This window comes from Lepisma saccharinum, chromosome 20 (genome assembly GCF_977018435.1).
Source record: "Lepisma saccharinum chromosome 20, izLepSacc3.1, whole genome shotgun sequence".
Taxonomy (NCBI): Eukaryota; Metazoa; Arthropoda; class Insecta; order Zygentoma; family Lepismatidae; genus Lepisma; species Lepisma saccharinum.
Window position 1 is genome coordinate 25,910,926 of NC_139248.1, and position 27,302 is coordinate 25,938,227.

The window sequence follows — 27,302 nt, forward strand, 5'->3', positions numbered from 1 at the left end:
AAACGACCAGAAAATATTAATTATGTATATTACGAAATGTATACCGATACCAATCGAAAGAACAGCTCAAAGAATTTTAGCAGATGTGTAATTGTTGACGTTAACTGCAACAATAGATGGCATAACAATAAAAGAATGAGAAAATGGAAGAAATTAGCCAAGAGTAGCAGGAAAGCACATTTTAAGATATAAGAGAAAATTAATGAAATGGACAATTTGCACGGTAATACTCATGGATCCCACTGTACAAACCTAAACATCCAGTAAACATCAACAGTAACACAATTTTGCTTCTAACAACAATGCAATTTATAATAACACATTAACAATCGAAAGATCTTTTGTTCTCTCTTGTCCACCATTATGTTTCTTCTTCTTCTTCTTATTATTATTATTATTATTTGAAGTTTCTTTGGAACACTCATTCATACAGCATTGTACATTCATTATTTTATTGTTATGCCATCTATTGTTGCAGTTAACGCCAACAACACATCCGCTAAAATTCTTTGAGCTCTTCTTTCGAATGGTATCTGTATAAATTTCGTAATATACATAATTAAAATTTTGTGGTCGTTTATAATCACGGAATGTTTTTGTGGACACGCTGTATAATTTATGTAATATATCGATACTTGAAGAATATTTAACCCCATGGAAAATGAATGTCAACCTAAGAAACTTTCGTATCTATGTCTTGTATATTTTAAACTGACAAAAAAAAATTGTGGACACAATGTTTGTATCTTACTGTGAACAGGAAATAGTATTTGGATTTCTTAACTTATGATTTCTTCTCGTTCTTTGCAGAATGTTGAAACACGTACAGCTGAGCCCCTTTCGGTCGCGAGCGGACACCCTGTCACTCAGCTCAACGGCCAGCTATTCGAGCCTCGGCCCGGAGCCTTTGTCTTCCAGATCGTCCAGCTACTCTTCGCTCAGCGAATCCCCGCTCTCGGTAAGTCAACGGTAGACTTTGTAGTTGTATATCTAAAAAGCTCAATTCCTGGAGTTAATTGCAAAAATGAGCCATTTGTACACTGAAAAAACTGCAGAAACTAAATCCCTAAGAACGGCGTGTCTCATCCTTGAATCAAACCCTACCTCAACGGAAACCAAGCCAACTTATGCCCAGACTCTCTCTGCACCAGCGATGCAAAGCACAAAAGTACAACAAATCCAAAAAGCAACCCAGAATGCAAAACACACAGTATTTATTACGGCGCAAGACAACCAATCGGGGAGAGAAATATGGGATAAATTCACCATGTCGGTAAATCCAGTCCGAGAAGGAGTAAGAATACAGGGAATGCGGTCAACACCAAAAACACTAATCGTGGAAACAGCCACAAAAGAAGATGCAGAAAAGATTATAAACAATCGTAAGCTCAAAGATAAGAAATTGAATGCGGAGCTACCGAAAAAGAGGAATCCACTCATGATTATTTACGATGTACCAACAAGAAAGCCTGAAGAAGAAATAACTGAAGAATTTTACGTGCTAAATGAAATCGAGGGAATTATGTCTCCAGAGGAATTTTCAAGCAAATTCAAGTTTAAATTTAAAACTGGTCCAAGAAACAAAACGACATGCCACAGAGTCTATGAGGTGGACCCTGCTCTAAGAAGAACCATATTGAAGATGGAAAAGACCCATTTGGCCTACCTCTCATTGTCAATGAGGGACTTTCTGGTAGTCCCTTTCTGCTTGCTGTGTAGAGACTATGGACACGTCGCGAAACACTGCAAGGGTAACAAATGCTGTATCAGATGTGGATTGGAGGATCACGTAAGGGAGGAATGCAGAATAGACAAGTCAGTTGAAATTTGCATACCTTGCAAGAGAAGGAAGAGAAATTGCCACGAAAATCCGAAAGAGTGCCCTACATTAAAGTTTTTCCAACAGAGATTGATTGAAAAGACCAACTATGAATAGTGAAGTTAAAAGAAAAAGAAAAAATAGAAATACTCCTAGCCGTCGACGACGAAATTCGGGACGAGCGGCGGCCTACGCACTGAGAAAACAACAAGAATTAAAATACACTCTTGAAACAACTTTTACCATAGACTTAGCCCAACATTTAAATGACTTAAACCACAACAAACTGCATCAACTCTCCTCCACACCACCCCTAAATAACTACTCCTTCAACACTGTATCCCAACCTAACCAGGTTTATATACATTATCAACCCCTTCTTAGTAATTATATTCCAGGCCTAAACCCCTGCTCGATATTCTACCCTCAATACTTTCTACCTTCTCCTCCCTATTTGAGTCTTTCAACCCCAGAGCCCAGCCAATATGTATACAACTCACCCCCTCAATCTCCCATTTTAACTCAATCATTTCACACATCACCCTCTGAGTCTGTTCAATCCTTATTCATCTCACAATCTGATTTGTCGCCAGTACCCACTCTCTTGGAGACTTCCTCATTTTCAGAAACAGAATCATTAAACCCATCACCAATTGCTACTCCTATGTCCTTCCTTACGGACATATCTCCGACTATAGCCACACACCCACCCCTTATTACAATTCCCACACCCCCGGACAGCCCTGCATACCAAACGGAGGACTCCTGCACCTCAAACAACCAACCCCAAAGAATTGCTCCTTCAAACTGCCGGCCTCAACCTACCACGTCCAGCAACCTCAATCCGGAAGCACCACCGTACCATTACCAAAATAAGTACCCAAACTTCACGGCACCTACACTAATGACATCCCCCAAACCTGACACTCCAGATCTACATAACACTGATATAAACCATGAAGCCATTTACCAAAACTTTGAATTGAACCTAAGGTTAAGCCGACTAGAAGAAAGGGACAACCTCGTTGCGGCGCTGCGCCTACTGGTCAGAATGAAACATGAAAACGGAAACTTCATCACCTTTCCTTTCCCGGCGATAGTGGATAAAATGCTCCTGAGATGCAGCAATATCCCCGTGGATCCAGATGAACTGCAGGATTTACTAGAACAGGCACTACAGCGTAGAGATCTAAAATTGGACCTTGATGAGGTATACAAGGACTTTGCCAGGGGATATGGAAGAGTTGTTCAGGACACCAGTAAACCATGGCCATCGTGGACTTCGATATTAAGGCATTGAAGGAAAATAAAATAGGCTGCCTACAGGTGAACTTAAATGGGGCTGAGCTGGCCACAGAGGAAATTTTCATATATGCCAGAAGAAACAATGTGGATTTACTAATGTTGCAAGAACCCTACACTCGAAATGGTAAAATAATTCATGCACCACTTAGTGCCACAGCAATATACAACCCATCTTTAAACGCAAAAGCAGCAATAATCTCACTGAACACGAAAATTAAAATCTTAAAAATTGCTCAATTATCAGACTCCCATGTCAATTGTGTGGAAATTTGCTATGAAACAATAAACTTTATAATAATTAACTGTTACTGTCAATACAGTCACAATATTGACAAGTACATCGCCTGTATAAGAAGAGCCTATGAAGCCTACCCTAACAGGAAAATTTTGATCACACTAGATAGCAACTCTTCCTCCCCCCTATGGTTTGGTAGGGTAATCGATGCCAATGGAGAGAAGATGATGGATCTCATTGCTGAAACTAACCTAAATATAGAAAATCAACCAGACAATCCGCCAACTTTTAGAGGTAGAGCTGGAGCATCCAGCAACATCGACCTAACACTATCAAATAGAAGTATGTGTCCATTAATAGAAGGATGGCAGGTACTGGACATGATCACTACCAGTGATCATAATGCCATACATTTTAATATAAGACTGGATGCTATTCCAAACATCCCAAATGCTCCAACAGGGCAAAATCTTTCGTACAACTGGAAGAAAACAAACATGGAAACCCTCCTCGATAGTATTGTGTTGCCGGATTATCCTGGACCTGAGCATAGTCTGGATGAATGGGCAGAGATACTTACTAAAGAACTCCAAACTGCAATACAAACATCCACCCCAATGAGAGGTATGGCAATACAAAAGAGACCATGGACAGAAAAACTCACAAAATTAAGAGCAAACATGCGAAGATGTAGGAAGATGTATCAAAAATCAAATATTCCAGACACTAGAGCGATCCTACTCGATGACTACCGCAGGGCCAAGGCTAGGTACGCAGAGGAGCTCAAGGATTTTAGGAAGAAAAATTGGCAAAAATTTGTAAATAAAAATCTCAATAAGGACAAATGGGGAATACCGTACAGGATTGCAACAAATAAAATTAAACAGGATTCAGGAATTACTACTCTCAGGAAACCTGATGGGTCCATAACCATGGACTTAAAGGAAACTGCCATAGCATTGCTGTATGGACTATTGCCAGATGATGATGAAGACACGGACAACGAGGTTAATGCCATAATTAGAAGCGAGATGGGAAGGTACCCAAATAATAACCCAATTCTTCCTTTTACACCTGAAGAAGTGTTGAGCGAACTGGCTACAGTAAGAAATGGCAAAGCTCCAGGGCCTGATGGCATTCCGGCTGAGATATTAAAAATGTCTCTCCCTAAGACGCTTCAATTCATTACGTCACTCTTCAACTTGTGCCTAATTGAGAAACAATTCCCTACCCCATGGAAGGAAGGGAGATTGATAGTAATTAAAAAGGAGGGAAAACAAGATGAGCTGGCATTAAAAACCTATAGACCTATCTGTCTGTTAAATAGTATTGGTAAACTACTGGAGAAGCTTATAAATAGAAGACTTCAGGACTTCCTCAAAATGATTGGTAACACTGGAAATCAGTACGGCTTCACGAAGGGTCGCTCCACCGAGGATGCCGTAAATGCACTAACAAAAGCAACAAGGGAAATAGATGGAAAATATATCATAATTATTTTTGCCGACATCAGTGGAGCGTTCGACAACCTATGGTGGCCGCACCTTTTCTCCACACTATACAAAATGAATTGTCCCGTGACCATAATCCAAATCCTGGAGAGCTATTTCAAAGACAGGAAAGTTAAATTAAATTTAAATGGCGAAACTGTGTCCAAAATGTCAACAAAAGGATGCCCACAAGGATCAGTGTTGGGACCACATTTGTGGAATATAAACCTCGAGCCCTGTTTGAGACTATTAGGAAGGAACAATAATGTCGATAGAGTCATAGCCTATGCAGACGATGTTGCCTTCATTTGCTCGGGAAACACGAGAGCTCAGTTGGAGATAAAAGCAAATAACGCTCTAAGTGAACTAAACGGGTGGTGCCGTAATGCTAAACTTGAGATATCGGCTGCTAAAACAAAGTATCTGATCGTCAAAGGTCGCCTCAGCAGAAGTAGAAATCCAACAATCAGAATATCAGGAAAATCTATACAGCGAGCAAATGCAGTAGAATATCTGGGAGTAACATTGGAAGAGGGGCTAAAATTTGGAGCTCATATACAATCTATTACAAGTAAAGGGGAGCTAGCCATGAATAAACTGACAAGGTTGGCCTCCCAGAATTTTAATCTACATCCTAGCATTATACAATCTTACATTAAATCCATATATGCACAAATAGTAACATATGCGGCTTCAACGTGGGTAGATGGCCTAAACAACCAAAAAAATTTAAGGACACTAAGAGGCTCACAACGAAGGATACTTTTAAGAACGACAGGTGCCTTTGGTACAACATCGACTGAGGCGCTTCTGGCTGTCACAGGACACCTGCCAATGGATCTGGAAGCGAGATGGAGAGCCACTAAATACCATTTCAAGAAGGGCAATGAAAGAGACATAATAAGAACTATAGGGACCTTCCACCCGACACTCCAAGAAATTCACGACAAAATAACCACGGACTGGCAACGAGAATGGGAAAGAGCGAAAAACGGGAGAAGAACATATGAATTCATCCCGAACATAAGAGCCAAAATTCCTACTGGTGATCTCCCCGTAAGAGGACTTATTCACCTGCTGACAGGCCATGGTCCTTATGGAGTTCACTTGCACCGAATTGGCAGCAGGCAAACAACAGTATGCGCCACATGCGGAGAGACAGAGGATACTCCAGAACATAAGGTCTTCTTCTGCCCGGCAGCTGGAGACTACATCAAGAATCTGAGGAAGGAACTACCAACGACGAATATCAAAATCCTTCTCTGTCAGCAACAAATAGACAAATTGAAATGCTTGACAAACGCAGTTTCCTTGGAGGAAATGAAACGGTTCAACTCACAGCTGCAGACTCGACCTACTACACCTCTCATTACTCCCAGCCAGCCTCAAGATAGAAGGGTGACGAGGTCCCAAAATGCTCTCTCGACGCGTAGAGATCACCCACAGTAGTTCCCGGGGAGAAGAGCGATAAGGAGGACGCACCAGTAAATGCCCCCAGAAGGAAATTCTTCGTGACATCTACAGGCAGAAGTGAAGCAGCCGAAAGAAGAAGATTTCGTCTCATGTGAATGCAAGGAGAAATACACAAGGACTACCTTCTGAGGGAGACAGCCTCAAAACAACACAACCCAAATTCATAAAATTATCAAATAAAACCCCTCTGTAGATACACGTACTGGTACGCCAGTAAGAACATAGCACCGGAAATCCGGAGCTTCATAAACCATTGTATTCATTATTAATACTCATAATAATATAGTATCTTATTTTTGTATTATCATTGTTATTTTCATTAATATTTTATTAAAAGTTATTTTACTTTACATTTACTAGTTATCTGATTGTAATCATACACGTCGCCATGAATTAGCTGAAGTGCACACATTTCGGCCTACACATACACAACATGGCGACGATCTTTTCTTTTATTTTATCTACAACTTCTGTTTTTTTTTTTCTTCTTTCTCACTACAAATTGCAATACTCCACTATAGTGATGGAACTCGAGTGCTCTATACCTTGTCCACTTCCTCCTAAAGGAAACGGGACGGGACACCGAGGGCGGAACACCTAGCCTCTGGGGTGGAGCAAACGACGAAACAATACAAACTAAAATGGTCTTCAACCATCAACTCACCCTCTCTCGGTGGCTGGTTCAGGAGCCTAATCATACCTTTAAAAACCAATTATATTAAATAGAGCACTCGAGCCATACAAATCCTCAATTTCTTAGATTCTGGTACCACAGAATCCGGTACTTACAGCCATACCAAACTACAATAAACTGCAAACACTTTCATACAGAATCTCCATCTCACGAAGAAATAATTGTGTACTGTAATACTGTGTCCATACACTATTTTATGTAATAATTTCATGTATGTAGTAATGTTATTTTCTTGTATACTTTCAAATATTGTAATGGGAAATTTAATAAAGTGGTAGAGCAAAACAATAACGGGGGAACCGTAATTCGAGCAAAAGACGTCCCAGTTTATTCACAGAGGCACTGGGACAAAGCGTATGCCCTCGAATGCATACGGGTGGAGGTTTGGTAACATTCGGGGGTTCCCCCTTTATTGTATATCTTGTTCTCTTGCAGACATCCCTGGATCAGGTAAAACATTGATGGATTTGTGCACTGTGCGAATTAAGCTTTTTGCTTTTGGGAGGAGTGCCCAATCAGTGGCGTATTTGTGGTAAGTAGGTTATTTTGAGTAGACAAATTTGTAGATCTGTTTCCAGTCGGTGAACTAAAATATTTCCTTTGCATTTTTAAGTACCTTAGAGCACTGATTCTAGCCCAGTCATTAATATGCTATGATAACATTTACACGTAATTTAGAAACAGCATACAGTAAAACCTCGTTAATCCGGACTAATGGGGGATAAGTTGACCGGTTTAACGAAAGTCCGGATTAACTGAAATAACCTAAAAGAATAATAGAAAGTACATTAAAACTCCGTTTATAGCAACAAAACACGTTTATTTATGGTGTATTTAAAGGGCATAGGTGTAAATACACTATAGCTTACAGTACAGTAAAATGTAAAGCAATACTTGGATGTACGTATTCTTAGTCGTTACGGACTTAGGCTTATCGGCGTCCGGATTAACGAGGTTTTACTGTATGTACATTCTAAGAAAACTCAATCTCGTTCACAAAATGACCTCTCAAACTACTAACCGAAAACTATTTTCAAGTTAACGTCCATCTACTCTACCTACACGTTCTTGTGAACACTTTAATACGTGTAAAATATAAGAACTATGTCATGAGAGGGATGAAAACATCCCTGACAGGGATAAAAATATTTTCCTTTTGCCGGGGAAACAATGTTTGTGGGTGAGGAGGGTGGTTTCCCCCGTTAATCTGAACACTAGATTTATGGATGGTACCGAGAATTGCCATAGAGTCACGTCCCATCCACTGAATCAAGATTGACTGATGGTTATGGCTGATGTTTAATATTTGAAAATGCAGTCATTCATTCACTAAAACTTAGCACACATAAGGACAAGGCACAGGGCAAGACCAAACCACTTCGAGTATTGTGATCGGTGTGTGGAGTACACACCAGGGCTTCGTTAGCCTGCAAGCGTGCAGTTCCAGGATGTACTGCTTGGAACACAGCGACTCGAGTGCCTTCCTAGGATTTGATTTGTTATTTAGCGTCGCTACTCTGCTACTTTTGGCTGATCGCGACGTTGAGAATGAACGACGATATGATTAAATTCATGAAGGTACGCTCACAAAGAACCCCCATGCTCAGGCCTGTATTCGAACATGGGACTCCTGGGTTCGTATAGCCGTAGCGCGCTGTACTAACCATTCCGCCACTCGTTCACCCAGCGGACAAAGAATAGAAGGATGAGAAGGGTGTGTTCTTCACTTTCAGGCCAAGTCACGCATATATACATCCTCTCTCTCTCTCTCTCTATCTCTCTCTTCTGTATACCTCTCCCCCTCTCTATCTTTCTGTCTCTTGCTTTTCTTTCTCCCTGCACTCTTCTCCTCTTCTTTTATCCCCTTGAAGAGAAGAAAGTGGGACACACACACACTCTCTCTCTCTCCCTCTCTTTGTGGAAGAAAGAGAGAGAGACAGGGAGGAAGAGAGAGAGGGAAAGAGGTAGTTCGAGGAGAGAGATAGAGAGAGAAAGAGACAGGAAATAAGAAAAGAAAGGAAGAAGGAGAAAGAATAAAGGAGAGAAAGATCTCTCTTTCCCTCTCTTCTTCTTTCCTTCTTTCTTTCTTTTTTCCGCATACAGAGAGAAAGAAAGAAATTGTCCCACCTTCTTCTTCGCTTCTCTCCCTCTCTCTTCTTTTAGGACTGGTTCTTTTTTATTTTCATATATATTCTGTCTACTCTCTCTCTCTTTTCCTTTTCTCTCTATTCCTTTTCTCCCTTTCTCTCTCTCGCCCTTTGGCCCACTCAAGCTTTTTCTTTCTTTTCTTCTCTTCCTTCTTTCGTTTCATCTTTCCTTCGTTCTTTCTTTTTCTTCTTTCTCATCTTCTTTCTTTGCTCTTCTTCTTTATCCATTTTTCCTTCATTCTTCTTCCTTCTTCTCTCCTCTTCTCTCTCTTGCGTAGGCACAGAACGGGAATGTCACACAGAAAGTCAACAAATGCTCACGATCTTGAAGAATACATCATTCCTAATCACGTCCTTGAAGTTTTCCCAGAAAAGGCAAACGGGAAGCGTTAAAGACATAGTCAAATCGGAGTCTTCACTCTCAACAGGGGCAGGAAACTTTGTAGATCAGATATCAAAACGTGGCGATCGACAAATGCACCCATATGCAGACGACACTACATTTTCTGTTACGAGAGGCAAACCGGTCCCTTCTGGGTGAGAACGACATGGTGCTCCAAGTTCACATGATTCCAGAGGGCGTATCGTTCTCACTGGAACCTCGACGTGCGATACAAGAGAAGGACAGCAAGAAGGGGTCACTGGGGTGTTGCCATAACAACCTGAGGAACTCGACACCTCCACCTCTCGAAACCCACGTCCCTTTTTTTTTTTTTTTGCTGTGAGAACGGCGTCTCTTTGGGAAGACTATATTCAAGATGGAGCGGTCGCCGCCTTCTAGGGTCGCTGGTTCACAACAAAAAGGGGGAGGGGGGTTCTACCCCCTTCTATTGTGGAGGAACAAAAATAGCGATGACTGAAAAATTCACGTTGACCATATTTATCCAGGCGGTGCACCTTTTCAATGTGTGGGAGGATTTTGCCTGCACTGCTTTTCTCGGACCCGCTGAATTGTGAAGCACAAAAGGTCACAATCCATAGGCGTTAACCGGCAAGAAGGGCATCCATCACCTGCCCTCAAAATGTTCAGGTTCATTAAAATTTACAAGTTAAAAGTTATATTGGTTACCCTCTTGGAACCTTGGGAGCAAAACAATGGAGTAATTTTTATGATTTCGCAAATGTAAATGTTATTTTCGATTCTGCACACCCCAAAAGTTTAGCCCTAAGTTCGACTCTGCCCCCCCCCTTTCCTCCCCCAAAGTTAGGCCTCAAGTAACGACCATTTAAAACTTTGTTTATATTCACTTTTTGCTGCTTACATTCGTAAATACTTCCAAGCTCACAAGGCGTTTCTGCGAATGTTGAAAAGCTCATTGATTGATTTAAAAATGATTGGCTCTCTTAACACTATCCGCACCCTTCCCATAATATGGGCCAAGCAACACATTCTGGCATATTTCTTGCATGCTCTTTTAAAAACTGTTCATATGATCAAATTATCATTACACTCTAAACATGCGCTACTTAATGAAGGGACGCTTACAAAGAACACCCATGGCCAGGCCGAGATTCGAACCTGGGACCCCTGGCGTCGTAGCGCGCTGTGTTAACCACTCCGCCACGGGGCCCGGCGCCTACAGTTTTAAGTGAGATCGAACCAATGCTAGCTGGCATATTTTCGAAGAATGCCTGACTAGCTAGGGATGGACGTTATCAGAAATTTCATATCGCCATGTATCGTCAAGAAAATATTGTTACAGACGATACGATATTTTTTCCGTATCGTGATATCGGAGATATATCGTCTCCACGATATATATAGCCAAATATCGTGACCATATATCGCCTACACGATATTTATCGCCAAAATTTAGTGACGATATATTGCCTACACTATATAGGCTATAGCTATCTCCAAAATATAGTGACGATATATCGCCTACACGATAGGCCTATACATCGCCAAAATTTAGTGATGATATATTGCCTACACGATATATAGCTATCTCCAAAATATAGTGACGATATATAGGTATCTCCAAAATATAGTGACGATATATCGCCTACACGATATATATCGCCAAAATTTAGTAACGATATATAGCTATCTCCAAAATATAGTGACGATATATCGCCTACACGATATATATCGCCAAAATTTAGTGACGATATATCGCCTACACGATATATATCGCCGTCAAGATATAACGCCGACAAGATATATATCGTCAAAGTATCGTGACGATATATCGTAATACGTTCAATACGACTCTGGTACCTGATGCCACAAAGCCAACGTCTTTCACGAAGCCTTATCTTGTGTTTACCACACAATAAACTGAACCATTAAGCTCACGCATATGAAACTCTCAACGCGACATGATAGTGATCGACGTCCAGGACAAACCCTTGCACAACAGAAGCTGAAAAGCACGAATTTGAAATTCGACTCCGAGGGCATTAACCGCCAAGTTCTTGACTTCGCGCAAAGAGGGCGCTTTCAAAATTCAGCAACAGGATTTGTTGCCAGCAGGGGGCGTCGTTGATACTTTAAAACTTGGGGCACTGACGCTGCACGCCCTGGACGTAATGTTCCCAGCAGGACACGCGGCATTCATAGAATAACCTCTGACCTCCCAGCACTTGCGGTGGGTGCGTGGGGGCGAGAGCCAACGTGACCGAACTTACAGCGCCTGTCTGTAATTTCAATCCTGTTCTTTTTTTATGGTTTATTTCTGTACATAAGAACTGGGTGTGTCTGTCGCTGTTTTTAGGCCCGATCAATCTGTAATGATGTTGTGCTGCAACCTCCCCCCACCCCCATTGACCTCTCTCTATTCCAAACCTCACTAAACTAAATTCCGAACTGTCAACTGAGGCAAGCAGTTCTACAGGACCGCAAAATTTCAGCTGTACATGGCGAAAATAACACCACAAGTATAGTAGCGCCAAGCTTTCTGAAACTTCGGAAAATTTTCGAACTACAGGCTCCTGTAGTCCTCACGACGCTGCGTCAACGTCGAAATTTTGGAGGCTCCCACCGTGAATCGAACCCGGGAGCCGTTCGCACCAAAGGTGGGAGCACTAACCATTTGTTTACGGTGAGACATAACAATTTTTGCATAAACTGAGTCACTATCCACTTATTTAGCTCTGGAAGCGTTCGAAATGACTGTTTGCTCATGCTTTACAACGTCCGAAGGCAACACCATGTTTCACAAGTAGCTATGCCTCAGTATGAAGCGATTCACGTTTTTGGAAACTGTCGCCACCAACATAACAGCCTTCTGAGAATTCACCACCACTAAAAACGTGAAATAAATCTTGCGTGACGACATATTCCTTGCAATTGTGCAACGAACAACTTCTTCAAGGACCTAACACGCGGTGCAAACACTTTTTTTTTCCCCCTGGTACCCGCTTCGTCTATTAGGCTTAATGGTCTTCTTCATTAATGCACCAAATTTTTAGTGTGTGGGAAGCCCAGTGCGTGAATCAGGTTTTTGAAGAAGTATTAACGAAATGGTTTCGCCTACTCTCACTCACTGGCACTGCCTGGGTGAGGATCTACCAAGAGACGTCATTCCTTATGTGTAGATGTGCCACAAATTCGCTATGATAGGTATTCATACTTGCGAGCAACCAGTAAAGCAGTAAGACCAAGGGATATTTCAGACTGAAGCGACACGCGACACATGTCGCTTGGTGTTTGGTGCTGTTTTTTTAGTCCACTTTATACACAGTAAGGCTAATCGGGACTGAGCCTACAGTTTAAAGTGGGATCCGAACCACTATGTGCCTCCACCGGGAATCGAACCCTAGACCCCTTGATTAGACGACGACGCTACCACCACGCCATCGGGGAGGCCACATGTCGCTTGGAAACGATCCAATCAGCAGCAACGTTTCATACCGTAGTGGCATGACAGGATGCACGAGCCTGCATTTGATTGGTGAATTCCTCAAGTGACACTTGTCGCTGCGATGTGAATTCTTCCTAAGGAAGCTTTCAGACCGAAGCGACAAGCGTCACGTGTCTCTTGGAAACCAAGCCTTTCGAATCGAAGAGTCACGACAAGCTGCACGTGTCGCTCGGACTGGGTCGTGTTCTCAATACCGCGCTTCGTGTCGCCTCGGTCTGGTGTTCGCGCATGCACAGTGAATGCATGCTTATAGACTGAAGGGGTCCGTGTCGCTCCTCGCTCGGTGTGAACACCCCTGTCCCGCGTCGTCATTGATATGAAAGCTCCTTCGCGGACTGGTACCAGTATTCCTGGGTTCGAATCTTGGAAGGACACAGACATTATGGTCCGCGAGATTTTTATCAGGGTGGGGAAAGCAGGGCATTTTTTCCAAGGGCGGCAAACGAGGCATATTTTCCACCATAATAACGTTGCCCCTCAAAAAACATCCAGTTTCAACTGCAATGCCCTTCCAATAATTAACATAAATTGCTGTGACTGAGGTGAAAAATATGAAATATATAATTCTAGGTTGATATTCATTTTTCAGAGGGCACGCCCTCACCCTGGCCCCCTTTTTGGACGTTCGTCTCAGTTGATCTATACTCTGTTCCAACTATCTCTGGAGCAAAGCCGCTCATAGCGTCAGAGAAGCGGGAGGAAATCCAGTGGGCAGAGCGAAACAGTACACGCTTCTCGAAGGCTGGTAACTGCAATCGCTCCCCCCTCCACGCAATCCCGTTCCCTCTCACATGTTCATTGGTGGAGAGTCTGGCGTCACATCTTGCGCAGACTTGTTTTCGTTCGTTTGCTCCACAGATAGCCGGGACAGAGTATAGAGGCATGACGAATGCATCTCTCTGAAACCGAATTCTAGCTAAGCTTGTCTACATTGTCAACGCCTGGGTGAAAGACTTGTATTTCGTTTAATTTCTTAACGACTGGAGTCAGGGTTCAAAAACTCTAGTACAGTATGTAATGATGCGATCATTACTGGATCCTTTTTATGTTATAAATTGTGTATGGCTATGTATTCCTGTACTTTTGGGTTCTTGGCCGTTGGGGGAGCGGTAAGTTTCCAGTAACGGTTTAGGTCATTAGCGGGGCCTATAAATAGGAAGGGCAGAGGAGCAGTCGGTCTCAGATGTTTGGCGGAGTACAGCAATGTAAGAGGTATCTTTTTCTCTGAGGGGAGCGGCTGGGCGAGTTTTCTTTCCTTATTATGTGAACCGACGGCGGGGATGTTAACTTTTTTTCTTTTAATACACACACTTGCTCTTTTCACATTATTCCAATAGTTTATTTCATGTGGGAAACCGGGTACACAACACACATACCTTCAGCCACCTTTTTTGGTACTGAGGGTTATATTTTTTTTTACTCGTGGAGCCAGTGGCTACGCGAGTCTACACACTCTCTTCGGGAAGGGGGGACAGGGTACACCGGAATGTAATTTTGTGAATAACGGCCAAGAATTAACTTCTGTAAATATATTATGAATAAACCTATATATATCAAAAAGGAAATGGGCGTTATACTATAATTTGAAGAAATACGTGTCTATTGCCTAAACTAGCATCCACAGAACTTCAGGTACTGCAAGTTTTGAACCTCGGGACAAGGATTCAAAAATGTATGGTAGTGTATATTGTGTATGTTGCTGAGAATCAGCTTAAAAGCACAAGGTATACCGTTACATACTGGGGGCTCAGAGTCAGGGATATTTTCTTGTGAAAAGTACTGAAGGCATTAGTTATTGTGAAGTGGAAAGAAAATAATAGAAGACAAAATGGCAATTCAAATAGACAGGGAGCTCATTAGCAAGTTGCTAGGCAATGCGAACTTGGAAGGAAGGCCTGAGGAAGATATTGTGGGGGAACTTGAGAGACTTTCTCTAAATGTTACACAAGGAACTTCGATAAGGACCGGCGAGGAAAAAATGAGCAAAATCTTGGAAAAAAGCAACATTAACATTCCGATCTTTAAGGGAAACGTCGGCGATGTAAGTCCACACGATTATTTGTATGAATTACGCAATTATCAGGAAATCATGGAAATTGGGGATACTTTTCTCTTAGATAGAATCTTGCCGCTTTCGTTGAAGGAAATCGCTGCAGATTGGTTCAGATTTTCAAGACCTTTCGGCACTTTTAGGGAATTCGAGAAGGCTTTTCTTGAGGAATACTTTAGTGTCGATTATGATTCGGAAATAGCAAGGATCATTCAGAACAATTACCAGTCACCAGACCAGTCTCTTCTTGCATTTATTCGACACACCAGGAAGCTTTTTGCAATGAGGGAAAAACGGGGGACAGAAGACGAGGTCATCCAGCATGTTTTGAAATTTTCCCATCCTAAATTCAGAACACACTTGTACAACAGAACATTCGCAACAATCAAAGATTTGGAAACCCATTCTATGGACATTCAAAAGAGATTGTATTCAGAAGCTCTGTACTATTGTCCAGAGCTAAGAGATAGCAGTTTACCACTAGCGTCAACTTCAGGGAGTGTCGCAAGGCAATTAGTAGCCGCGGGGGCAACAAACCCTTTCGGCCGCGTGGGAACAGAAGTATCAATGAGTGCCATAAACCCGGGTCTTTTCAACCGCTTGAGCCTTTCCGGGAATTTTGGAACCCCGTCGAGAGCAGAAGAACCGGCGAGGAGAAGGGGGTATGATGGTCCGCAGAATGGTGACACCTGTCTAATTTCTAAAGATACCGTTAGACCAGAACAGATAACTCCGGTTCTTGCACACGTAGAAGGAAAACAAAACAGGGAGAGGAATAGGGAAATACGCAACTGCAGAAATTTCACTTCTGGCGACAAAAAACCGTTAGTCACCTGTAAGGTTCAGGGAAAGGACTTCTCGCTATATTTGGATTCTGGTGCGTCTGTGAGCACCGTGTCTGTTGAGATCGCAAGAGAACTGGAAAAACAAGGAAATAAGATTAACAATAAACGTATTAATATTTCTTTGGCAGTAGGCTCTGTACAATCATGTGGGGAAATGTATCTTACTGTACATTTGAATGGGATGAAATTTAAGCATAAATTCGTCGTTCTGCGCAATTGTTTCACGGGATTTATCGCAGGTCGTGGGTTCATAAGGAAGGCCGGCATATCGCTACATTTGAAGAAGGGAGGCTACAGTTTTGAGGACAGTAACGTCATTCATTTATTTTCTGCGGAGAAGAGGGAAGTGGGAAAGAGGCTTCCGTTCTCGCAGCAGGGGAGGACGTCGACTGAGGAAGCTGAAGCAGGGCTAACCGCGACGATGACTGCGACGATGGGAAATTGCAAACCACACCCCGAAACTGAGGACATGATTGACCGTGTCGAATGTTCGACTGACACTGTGCAGAAATCAGTTGCAGATTTCAGCGCTTTGTGTACTGCAGAAAGTGCGAAGCAAATGAGGAAGAAACAGAGGGAAAATTTGCTTCGGAGCACAAAACTGCCCATGGTTCGTCTCTCTGAAAGTAAAGAAATGGAAGATTCTTCATTGTTGCCATTCTCTGCCACTGAGGGAAATGAAGAATACAATTCTGAGGAACCACGTAGGCTTCTGGACACAGCCTCCCTCATTTCCGAGCAAATGAAAGACAAGTTTCTTGCTGACGTAGCGAGGACTACAAGGAATGAGGAGGTGGAAGGAACGAAGAAGTACAAGGAAAAGGTGAAGACCCAGGCCAAATCTTCGTACTTCGACAACGAGGGAATTCTTAGGAGAAATTTGCCTACGGAAAAGTACAAAGAGAAGGGAAAAGGGAAAATATGGGCACCTACTTCTCTACGTTCGCAAATTCTCGTGTCGTTGCATGATAATGCATTCGCTTGTCATCCTGGGAGATTGAAAACGTTAGCGAAGGTTAGGCAACAATACACTTGGATAGGCCTAACTAAAGACGTTATCCAGTATTGTAAGTCGTGCCAGCCATGCTGCGTATTAAAAGGTGACAGGAATAAGAAGCAAGATTTCATGCCAAGTAAGGAGGAAACGAAATTCAGGATGGAAGACGCCAAGAAGAAAGCTTGTGATAGGAAACGCCGCAAATGCACGTTTCAGGTGGGGGATAAAGCTTGGCTTAAGGAACATCCTATCTCTGGTAAGGCCCGCAGAGTAACCAGTAAATTCTCGGGGAAGTCCTCTGGATCACACGCAATTGTGGAGCAAACTTCGGCAAATACTTTCAAAATGAAACACAGCGGGGACGGAAGAATATTGAGAGCCAACAGTGACCAGTTGAAGCCTTATTCTTCGCCACCTGACTTTGCAAGGAAAGTAGCCCAACCCAATTCAGCAAAGAGAACGCACGTAACTTCGGCAGGAGGAGCAAGACGAAGATATATCCCGGATGCGTTACAAGCTGAGAAACAGATTATAGTCTAATTTCAAAGGGGGATTTTTTGTAAATATTGTACATAGGGACTTATCTATCTTTTCTTTATTCTATCTTTCACTTATTTTCTCTACCTCATACCTCATACAGTACTCATACAAAAGTGTCGTTCCGCAGTCAATTTCATCGCGAAAGTAACGCAAAGTTAGTGCGTATTCTTTTACCGTGTAATTTCGTCGAGAAGTCGCAGTTCGGTGGCGAGTGAACGCAGTTCTAGCGCCGAGCATAGCAGTGACATCTTCGGATGTAGAGCCACTTCGATCCATTCATGTGGAAACCGGTAGAAGCGGTGTCTTCCGATCTCGGCAGGAGCGCAGACCAGTGGCGTTGCCGGGACTCGAACCAGCAGCCTTGATGACTTGGATGGATTTCCAGGAGACCGTCTCTCATTGGTCCAGGAGGAAGGATGGAAGAGATGCTGAGCGGGTAAGAATCGACGTGTGTTAACCAGCTCCAGTGCTGAGGGAAGATCACGGATCTCGAAGTACACTTGTGGACAAAATTAGAGTGAACATTGACTGTCAGTGTCGTGTTATCTAATGAAAGTGTGTTTGTAGTGAACAGAAACTGCGGATAAGTGTTTTGTGTATATTATTATTATTTTTTCTAGGTTACAGAACTTTGATTTTCCTCTCTTCAGGAAGGGGGGACTATGTAATGATGCGATCATTACTGGATCCTTTTTATGTTATAAATTGTGTATGGCTATGTATTCCTGTACTTTTGGGTTCTTGGCCGTTGGGGGAGCGGTAAGTTTCCAGTAACGGTTTAGGTCATTAGCGGGGCCTATAAATAGGAAGGGCAGAGGAGCAGTCGGTCTCAGATGTTTGGCGGAGTACAGCAATGTAAGAGGTATCTTTTTCTCTGAGGGGAGCGGCTGGGCGAGTTTTCTTTCCTTATTATGTGAACCGACGGCGGGGATGTTAACTTTTTTTCTTTTAATACACACACTTGCTCTTTTCACATTATTCCAATAGTTTATTTCATGTGGGAAACCGGGTACACAACACACATACCTTCAGCCACCTTTTTTGGTACTGAGGGTTATATTTTTTTTTACTCGTGGAGCCAGTGGCTACGCGAGTCTACACACTCTCTTCGGGAAGGGGGGACAGGGTACACCGGAATGTAATTTTGTGAATAACGGCCAAGAATTAACTTCTGTAAATATATTATGAATAAACCTATATATATCAAAAAGGAAATGGGCGTTATACTATAATTTGAAGAAATACGTGTCTATTGCCTAAACTAGCATCCACAGAACTTCAGGTACTGCAAGTTTTGAACCTCGGGACAATTGTATTGTATTGAGTTGGTGTTTTAAGTCCACTTTATGCACAGTAAGGCTAATCGGGACTGGACCTACAGTTTAAAGTGGGATCCGAACCACTTGTGCCTCCACCGGGTATCGAACCCGGGACCCCTTGATTACAAGGCAATGACGCTACCACTGCGCCATGGGGGAGGCCCGAACCTCGGGACAAGGATTCAAAAATGTATGGTAGTGTATATTGTGTATGTTGCTGAGAATCAGCTTAAAAGCACAAGGTATACCGTTACAAGTATAACTGGAAGCGCTGGTGTACTGTGTACCGAGATAAGTAGCTGGGCTTCCTACACGACGTAAATATTTACACTTTTTATGTATTTGCACCGATAAGAGAAGGGATTTGATGTGTTCCTCCTTCCCTATGCACATGGTTTGTGTGCATACATAACAATACGTGGCTGGTCTCCATTCAGTTTTGTTTAGGATAAACAGAAGGCGCACGTAGAGGTAACAGACGAAGTAACACAAACACATGTTAATTTATGGATGAACATATAGTAGAAGCAAAATAGAGATAAGAAAGTGTAGGGTTACCATGGTACCTACTCGTCGACCTTACTACAGCCTCCACGATGGCGTAGTGGTAACATCGTCTCCTCTTAATCAAGTGGTCTCGTGTTCGTTACTAGATGGTGGTACTGTACATAAGTGTTTAGATCCTATTTTAAACTGTAGGTCAGTGGCGTATACTGAGTCCAATATCTGGGCTATCTCACTATGTCACGTGGTCCTAGGCTATGAATAGAAATAAGTTTACCAACTCATAGGAAATCAGGTTGCCAACTCATAGGAAATCAGGTTGCCAACTCCAGAATCAGCATCATCATCATCTCACTGATATGAATAGTTAATATTATTTACAATTTGTGATCGATTTTTCTCCTGTATTTTATTTTGTAGACTACAGGCTTTGCAGATAGCCTAGCTAGCCTAGGATATAGGCTCCTGCTGTAGGGCCAGTCCCGATTAGCCCATTTATGCATACATTAACTTAGAAACAAAAAAGGTTTTTTGTTAACAATGCTGTTTTCGTTACAATTAGACTAAGGGAGATTTCACACCGAAGCCACACGCGATACATGTCGGGCCTCCTAGATGGTGTAGTGGTAACGTCGTTGCCTTGTAAACAAGGAATCCCGGGTTCGATAGCCGGGAGACACAATGGTTCAGATTTCACTTTAAACTGTAAGTCCAGTCCCGATTAGCTTATCTGTGCATAAAGTGGTGGACTTAAAAGAAAAACTCAAACTCAAATGCGACACATGTCGCTTGGGAACGACCCAATCAAGAGCAACGTTTCACAACATAGCGGCATTGCAGGTCGCACAAGCCTGCGTTCGGTTAGTGAAACCTTCAAGTGAGGCATGTCACGTATCGCTTTGGTGTGAAATCTCCCTTAGGGAGCTTTCAGACCGAAGCAACAAGTGACGTCGCTTGGAAACGAGACCTTAGTAATCAATGCAATATTTCGAACAGAAGCGACACGATAAGCTTGCTTGAGTTTCGATCGGAGCATGTGCCGCATCGTGTCACCTCGGTCTGTTGTTCAAGCTTGCGCGGTGAATGCTTGCTTGTATACAGAAGGGGGCTGTGTCGCTTGTCACTTCTGTGTGAACTCCCGCTGTTGCTTCGGTCTGAAATCTTCCTAAGATGCCGAGCTGTATCAATCAATTTCTAACAAAAAAACTGAGTCCACCTTGTACTCGGGGGAAATAAACTGACAACGAAGAGTAAGATTCAGTCGCCAGCACCGCGCTAGAATTCCGAGGATAATTTGATTCTATCAGGGAAAGTAGTTGAACAATTTTCGTAAATAGCATGGTATGTCCGTGAGAACGGAACATGCATTATCTTCAACCCTATAGCCTTGAATCAGTTGTTGACACGAAGATGAAGTCTATTGACTGAAGGCATCTTATAATTGTACTACACAGGCCCTTCAGAGCCCTACCGCCCTATATTTGATCTGGGACACCCATGTAGGCTTGAAAAGCGCCCGAGGTTATTGAATGTTTCAAGCCCCATCATAATTGACCTTCACAAACAGTTCGCGGTAGATCCCTACCTCTTCTTGTTGCGGTTTATCAAAAACCATAGTAACTATCAAGACGTCAGCGCCTCACGCGGTAGTCCTCGCAGGTAGAGAGGAAATCTCTTTCCCCCTTCAAAGACCTCATTTCGAAGGAAAGAGTCACAAAGAACTCCAAGTCTGTCGGCTTTTTTTATCTCTCTCGTCCTGACCAGACTGACATAGAAGTGGGAAACACAGCCGCTACGATTAAAATGCTAAACGCTTCCTTGAACCCTGGCCAGATACCTGTGAGCGTATAAGGAGAGAGCAGTTCCAGGCATCGCCGATAGAGACGCTACTTACTTCTGAGAAACTGGTTCGTCTAAGTTCGCGAGAAATAATGACATTTTTTTTCAAGCTTAATTTCCGACCTTGCATTTCTCCACGTCCAATCTTTGAACTAACGGGTATTTCGTTAGTATTGTCTCTTTACTTACCATGAGTGTATGTTTCCGATAGCTTCATAATTCTTTAAATGACTGTGAGCGCCAAGCTTATGCTGCAATACATAAACCGACGAAGAAAACCCGTTCGTATTTTTTTTTGTTGGCCCCTAGAACCATTTGACAATACACTCCATAGTGAATCCCCTTCCTTCGTATAGCCTTTTCCATTCATCTGAGTATCCTGCTTTCTGTTAAGGGGTATTACACATGACTACCTTGTCTTTTTCCACGTTGATTTTCGCATGGGAAAACCACGTGTAATAGGGCTACATACATGTAGGAAGGTCCATGTCAATTGCAGGCAGATACCAATTAGTTAGATATTTTGGTGGAAATTCATGGCGAAGCAGCGCGTCTATAAGCTCTGTCGCGTTGCGCACGTCATTTTCACTGGGCTACGCATGCGCAGACGGGACCCCAACCTGACCAGATCACAGAGCTCTGTACCCTCCGCACCCAACGACAATGATGGGATCTTTCTCTTGTGCAAGTTGATGCGTATAATAGCAGCACGATTCGATCAGCTTCCCCACGAGGAAATTCACTTGGAGAAGCATATGGGGAAGTCGATACACGCAATAAATCTTAAAATTATTTCTCTTTTATGCATCCAACTGCATACTCTACCCTACACTAATACCCTACAATTTAATAATATAATCATACCCTTTGATTACCGCCATCTTTATTTGACTCGTATAAATTCTTGAATACTTTATATTCAAGTAATTTAAGCAGTAGCAATCACAGCGCCACCTATGCATTCTACGTGCTGCAATTTTGGAACCGGCAGTGCAACAAAATGAACGCAAAAGCATAAGAGCAGACAAAATATTTCACGACAATTAGTCATAACCAGCAACCGTGGAATGGAACTTTTCATTTGTTGCATGACTACCAAAGGAACGGGCAGAAAAAAATGCAGTACCTGACTTGAGACTAACTGCTTCATAAAAGTTTTTGCATGGTATACAGTGAAAAATCTGTCGTACGTGGTGAACAATAAACGCAAACCTGGTAATACTGAGAGATTTCTACAGGGCTGTTGATATTGAAGTTTAAAAATTTATTCCATTATGACGTCAATTACAGTAAAACACCACTAGAAAATCAAGAAACAACAGCTAAAATTTCTCGTGAATTACATTTTACTGAAACTTGTATGGAAATAACCCCCTCCCCCACGTAAATATCTACGTTACTATATTATACACTCAAGAACAAGTTATTCGCTTACACTTAGACATGTAACAGGTTGGTTTTATTATAAATACAAACCCACGCATACAAAGATCTATTTGGATTGAGTTTTTGAAGATTTCTTCACAGGGAAGTACCGAAATTCCTCTCAGGTTTGGCCATCAATTGACTCACGCGGTGGAATTCTACAGACTCGCTTTTGATTTCGATTTGTCCGCCAACAGTATTTGAACGTTGGCTTGGTGGACAGCTTCGTTTACAATAAAATATCAGTGTCCGATGTGTTTAGCATGATCGTGTATGGCACTTCCTCACTTACCATATTTATAGAAAGTCTGCATATACAGTAAAACCTCGGTAATCCGGACTAATGGGGGGATAAGTTGACCGGTTTAACGAAAGTCCGGATTAACTGAAATAACCTAAAAGAACAGTAGGAAGTGCATTAAATTTCCGTTTGTAGCAACAAAACACGTTTATTATGGTGTATTTAAAGGGCATAGGCCTAAATACAGTATACAGTACAGTAAAATGTAAAGCAATACTGTACATACAATGCAGTACGTACGACGAATGCGAATATTGACTGCAGCCACATTTAAAACCTTCCGTTCTCCTTTATTTTTTCCTGTCTGGATTAAGCGAAGTCCGGCTTATCGGGGTGCGGATTAACGAGGTTTTACTGTAATTCTGTTCAATTAGCTCGTAATTGCAAAGATACATTGCAATCTCACGCTAGATTGTCGGGATACATTTATAACGTCTTGACGGTTGGCAATTCTGCTTGTACGTCACTGTCAAGTTAGGTTGTCATTGTCAACCATCATGCCGCCAACGAAAGCTGCAACGCAGAGAACAGATGCACAGATGTTGCAGAAATAATCTCTGTACCATCTTGCCCCTATTCAGTCTTACTTTTTTCTCTCTTGCCATTCCTCTTCTTGCCTTGAACCCATATATTACCCATCCCTTTTTCTTTCTTTCACGTAAGGTTTATTTATGTAAAAATTAGGGCTAAGCCACTACCACTTTGAACCGATATATCTGTACTCTTACCGATTTCCACCGATACCCTTGCTTGAAAATTGTAACAAGTAAAAATAGTTCAAAATATTGATTAATACTAATGGGTGTGTTCTACTAAGATTGATTGATTTGGTATTGTAAGTCCACTTTATGCACAGTAAGGCTAATCGGGACTGGACCTACAGTTTAAACTGGGACCCGAATCACTATGTGCCTCCACTGGGTATCGAACCCGGGACCCCTTGATTACAAGGTGACGACGCTAACACTGCGCGATCGGGGAGCCCCCGTATTCTACTTCGATTATAAGCATAAATTTATCAGAATTTGGCTTTAAAGTATTAAAAAATTACATCAGGATATAAAAAATATCTGTTAAATAATAAAAATATTGGTACAAAATCAATTGCAAGTTCGAATTTTGCAAAATTAGGCTCTCCTAAAGTGTCGCAAGGCATTTTTTTGCGGACCCGACGCACGATCAAAATGCAGTGAAAGTATCGGTCGGTCGGTATCGGTAAATATAATGCAACCGACACATTCCGATATCTATACCGTTGCTGTCGGCCCATACCGATACATCGACCCAAAACCCTGGTAAAAATGTAATTGCTCTGGAAACGACGCAAAGTTTCAGTGGCAACACTGCTGTGGCGGCATGCCTTGCTCGTGCGTGGTGTGACGTCAGCGAGTGCTACCGGACAAGGGATCTCCGGGAGCACGACCACCTGGCTCGAAGGCGCTCCAAGCATTTGGAGCCAACGCCCCCGCAGCCGGAGGTGCGAGGCAACTTCACTCGTTAAACCGTGCTGCACACTTTGAAACACCCTGGGAGTTGTTCTGAGGAATTAGAAGCCCATTTGGGAGTTCTACATCAATGACCCGTTCGGAGATGGTTGAGTTCGGGTGTTTCTCGCTGTGCTGTTTTTTAAACCCACTTTATTCTATACCCTGTTCCATCTATCTGTGGAGCAGGCGAGCAAGAACAAGTGTCTCTGGAAGTAGTGACGCGAAACGGCTCCACCAATGAACAGTGAGAAGAATTGGATCACGTAATGGAGGGGGAGAGGCGACAGGAGTTACCTGGCTTTGCCCACTCGATTTTCCTCCTTCTCTGCTGCTATGCGCGGCCCTGCTTCACAGCTGGAACAGGGTATACTTTGATTGGTTAAAGTGGCGAACGCTTCATGTAACTGCCCACCTCCGTGGCTGACACAGAAACGCCAGGGGTCCCGGGTTCGAATCCCCGCATGGGTGTTTTTTGGTAGTGTGCCTTCATCATATCATCATTCATTCTCATCTTCGCGATTAGCCAAAAGTGGCAGGAAAGCAAAGTAAAATAAACCAAATCAATCAACTGAAGATTGTGCTCGCCACATTTTCTTGACGTCGTTTTTCTATGTCTTGGATTAATCGCAACGATACCCATTTAAAGCACAGATACTATTCGAGGCGAGACATAAATATTGTGCTTGTGTGTGGTCCAAAGAATACAATGGCATGTATAATACAGGAGCGTATATTTTAGGCTATCTGCGAAGCCTGAAGCCTAGAGGGTAAAACACGGAAGAAAAATCTATTAGAAACTGTGAATAATACAATGGCGATTCTTAGGAGTTGGCAACCTGAATTCTTAGGATTTGGCAACCCGAATTCATAGAAGTTTGCAACCTGCTGCCGTTGGGATGGCAACATGGGTTCCTTAAAGACACAAAGAACGAGCAAAATGTGTGTGTCGAACCAATTATACCGGGGGTTTACGCGAGCCTAGTCTTCTATTATAGTGAGTTAGTCCAGGTCTTGTGTTCAGCATACGCCACTGGTATAATACAAACCCTCAACAAAGAAGATTGCATTATGGAGGAATAACTTGATTCACGCAGCAAGTGCATTTTGGATTTGAAGTACACTACAATTTGATTCTTGTTATTTAGCTTCGCTCTTCTGCCTCTTTTGGTATAATCGCGACGATGAAGATGAGTAGGGTTAGGATGAAATTGATGAAGGGACACTCACAAAGAATGGCCAGGCCGGGATTCGAACCTTGCGCCGTATCGTTCCGTGCTAACCACTCCACCACTGAGGTTACACATGGGGGATATTCTAAACTAAAGTGACAAAAGAGAGAGAGAGAGAGAGAGAGAGAGAGAGAGAGAGAGAGAGAGAGAGAGAGAGAGAGAGAGGAGCCGTTCAGAATTTCTCTGGAAACATAGGTGGAAGGAACCCTCCGTCTGTGTTCTATCTCCATAAAATTACCAACTATATTCCTTTTCCGGAATGTCTGGAATAAGATAACGCGAACGCGTCCTTAGCGCACGTTGCGGCTGTGTGCCTCGTCCAATGAACGCGCGGAGGGGAGGGGGCGACTCGACTGGTCCAGTAGTTCTGTAGTAAACATGACAGCTCGCAGTCTGGCCCCGTCCACAAGCTTTCGCCTCTGCGCGTCGCTACTCCAGACAATCCGGAAAAGGAATATAGTGCAGACTGCTCTACACAAACAACCCATTCATTTATGGAATCAAGGACAAAATCGAAATTCTTGGAAAATCTGAAAAATCGTCAATGTTATATTCGTAGCTTTTTTCAAATACATAGGTTCACATTCAAATATTTCGTAGTTCGAGGTGTGCCTGACCCCCTTGTCCCCCCACTTGAGTACGGGCCTGAGTTGATATAATTGGCAGAGCTAATATTGTTCCATGATCCGCGCGTACAATTTATTCTTTTCACCTTGCATATAAGCAAGATGAACAATCTATAGCATAGTACAACCCCAAATAAGGAAATAGGCAGATAAACATTTAGGATTTTCGTGTTCGCTGTCAGACAGCCATGACGTACAGCCAAGAATAGAAATGATTAATCCATGTTGGCCCATGTTTTTGAAAGAGGGAAAAGGTCAAAAGGAAGAAATGTAGCCACGCCTGAAAATCGCTTGCGTTGGAGTAAGGAAATAACTTGGTTTCGTGGCGTCAGACACGATGTGCCAAGAACGTCGTGCTGTGATTTCAACTCAGATGGTAAATAATATAGTTTAGACTCGCACAACGGTTCGGGCGCCCGTTCCACTGCAGGTGTGTCTGGGGCCTTGGAATTGTTAGCTTACGCATTGACTGCACTGTTCGCTTCCGGAACGCGTGTTGTTTTAGCTGAGTGGGTAAAAATATTCTCTTCATCAATTAGTGTAACATTTTAGGTAGCCATTGCATAAAGCCATGGGCGTAACATGCGACCTAACTTGGGGGGGGGGGGGCAAAAATCGATTTTTGGTGGGAAGGAGCAGATAACTTGGAACTTAACTTTGGGGGGGGGGACGGGGCAGAATGTAACTTAGGACTTAACTTTAGGGGGAGGTGGAATCAAACTTGGGAAAACTGGGGGGAGGGGTAGAATCATACTAGTAGATACCCGAGTTTGAGGTGGGGGCAGAATCAAACTTGGGACTTAACTTTAGGCGGGGACAGAATCAAACTTGGGACTCAACTTTGGGGGAGGGTGGAGAATCAAACTAGAGAATTGACTTTGAGGTGGGGGTCAGAATCAAACTTGGCACAACTTTTGGGGGTAAAATCAAACTTGGGACTTAACTTTGAGGGCCAGAATAAACTTGGGACTTAACTTTCGGGGCATAATCAAACTTGGCACTTAACTTGGGCAGGGGGCCAGAATTAATAAGTGTTCAATGCCATGAAAATAGCGTCCAGAACTATTTTGCTGAATAGCTTACATTTGAACAATCATATAAAAATACACGT

The 27,302-nt window shown here is 42.7% G+C and overlaps 1 protein-coding gene across 1 annotated transcript in view; it reads left to right on the forward strand.

Moving 5' to 3' along the window:
- The window catches only part of rau (RA domain-containing protein rau), a 169,513-nt gene that overhangs the window by 51,038 nt on the left and 91,173 nt on the right, over positions 1–27,302 (forward strand). The window contains exon 2 of the mRNA XM_083142258.1: positions 811–958. Within this exon, the coding sequence (XP_082998384.1) occupies positions 812–958 (147 nt within the window). The 5' untranslated portion in view covers position 811. The remainder of the gene's footprint in view (positions 1–810; positions 959–27,302) is intronic.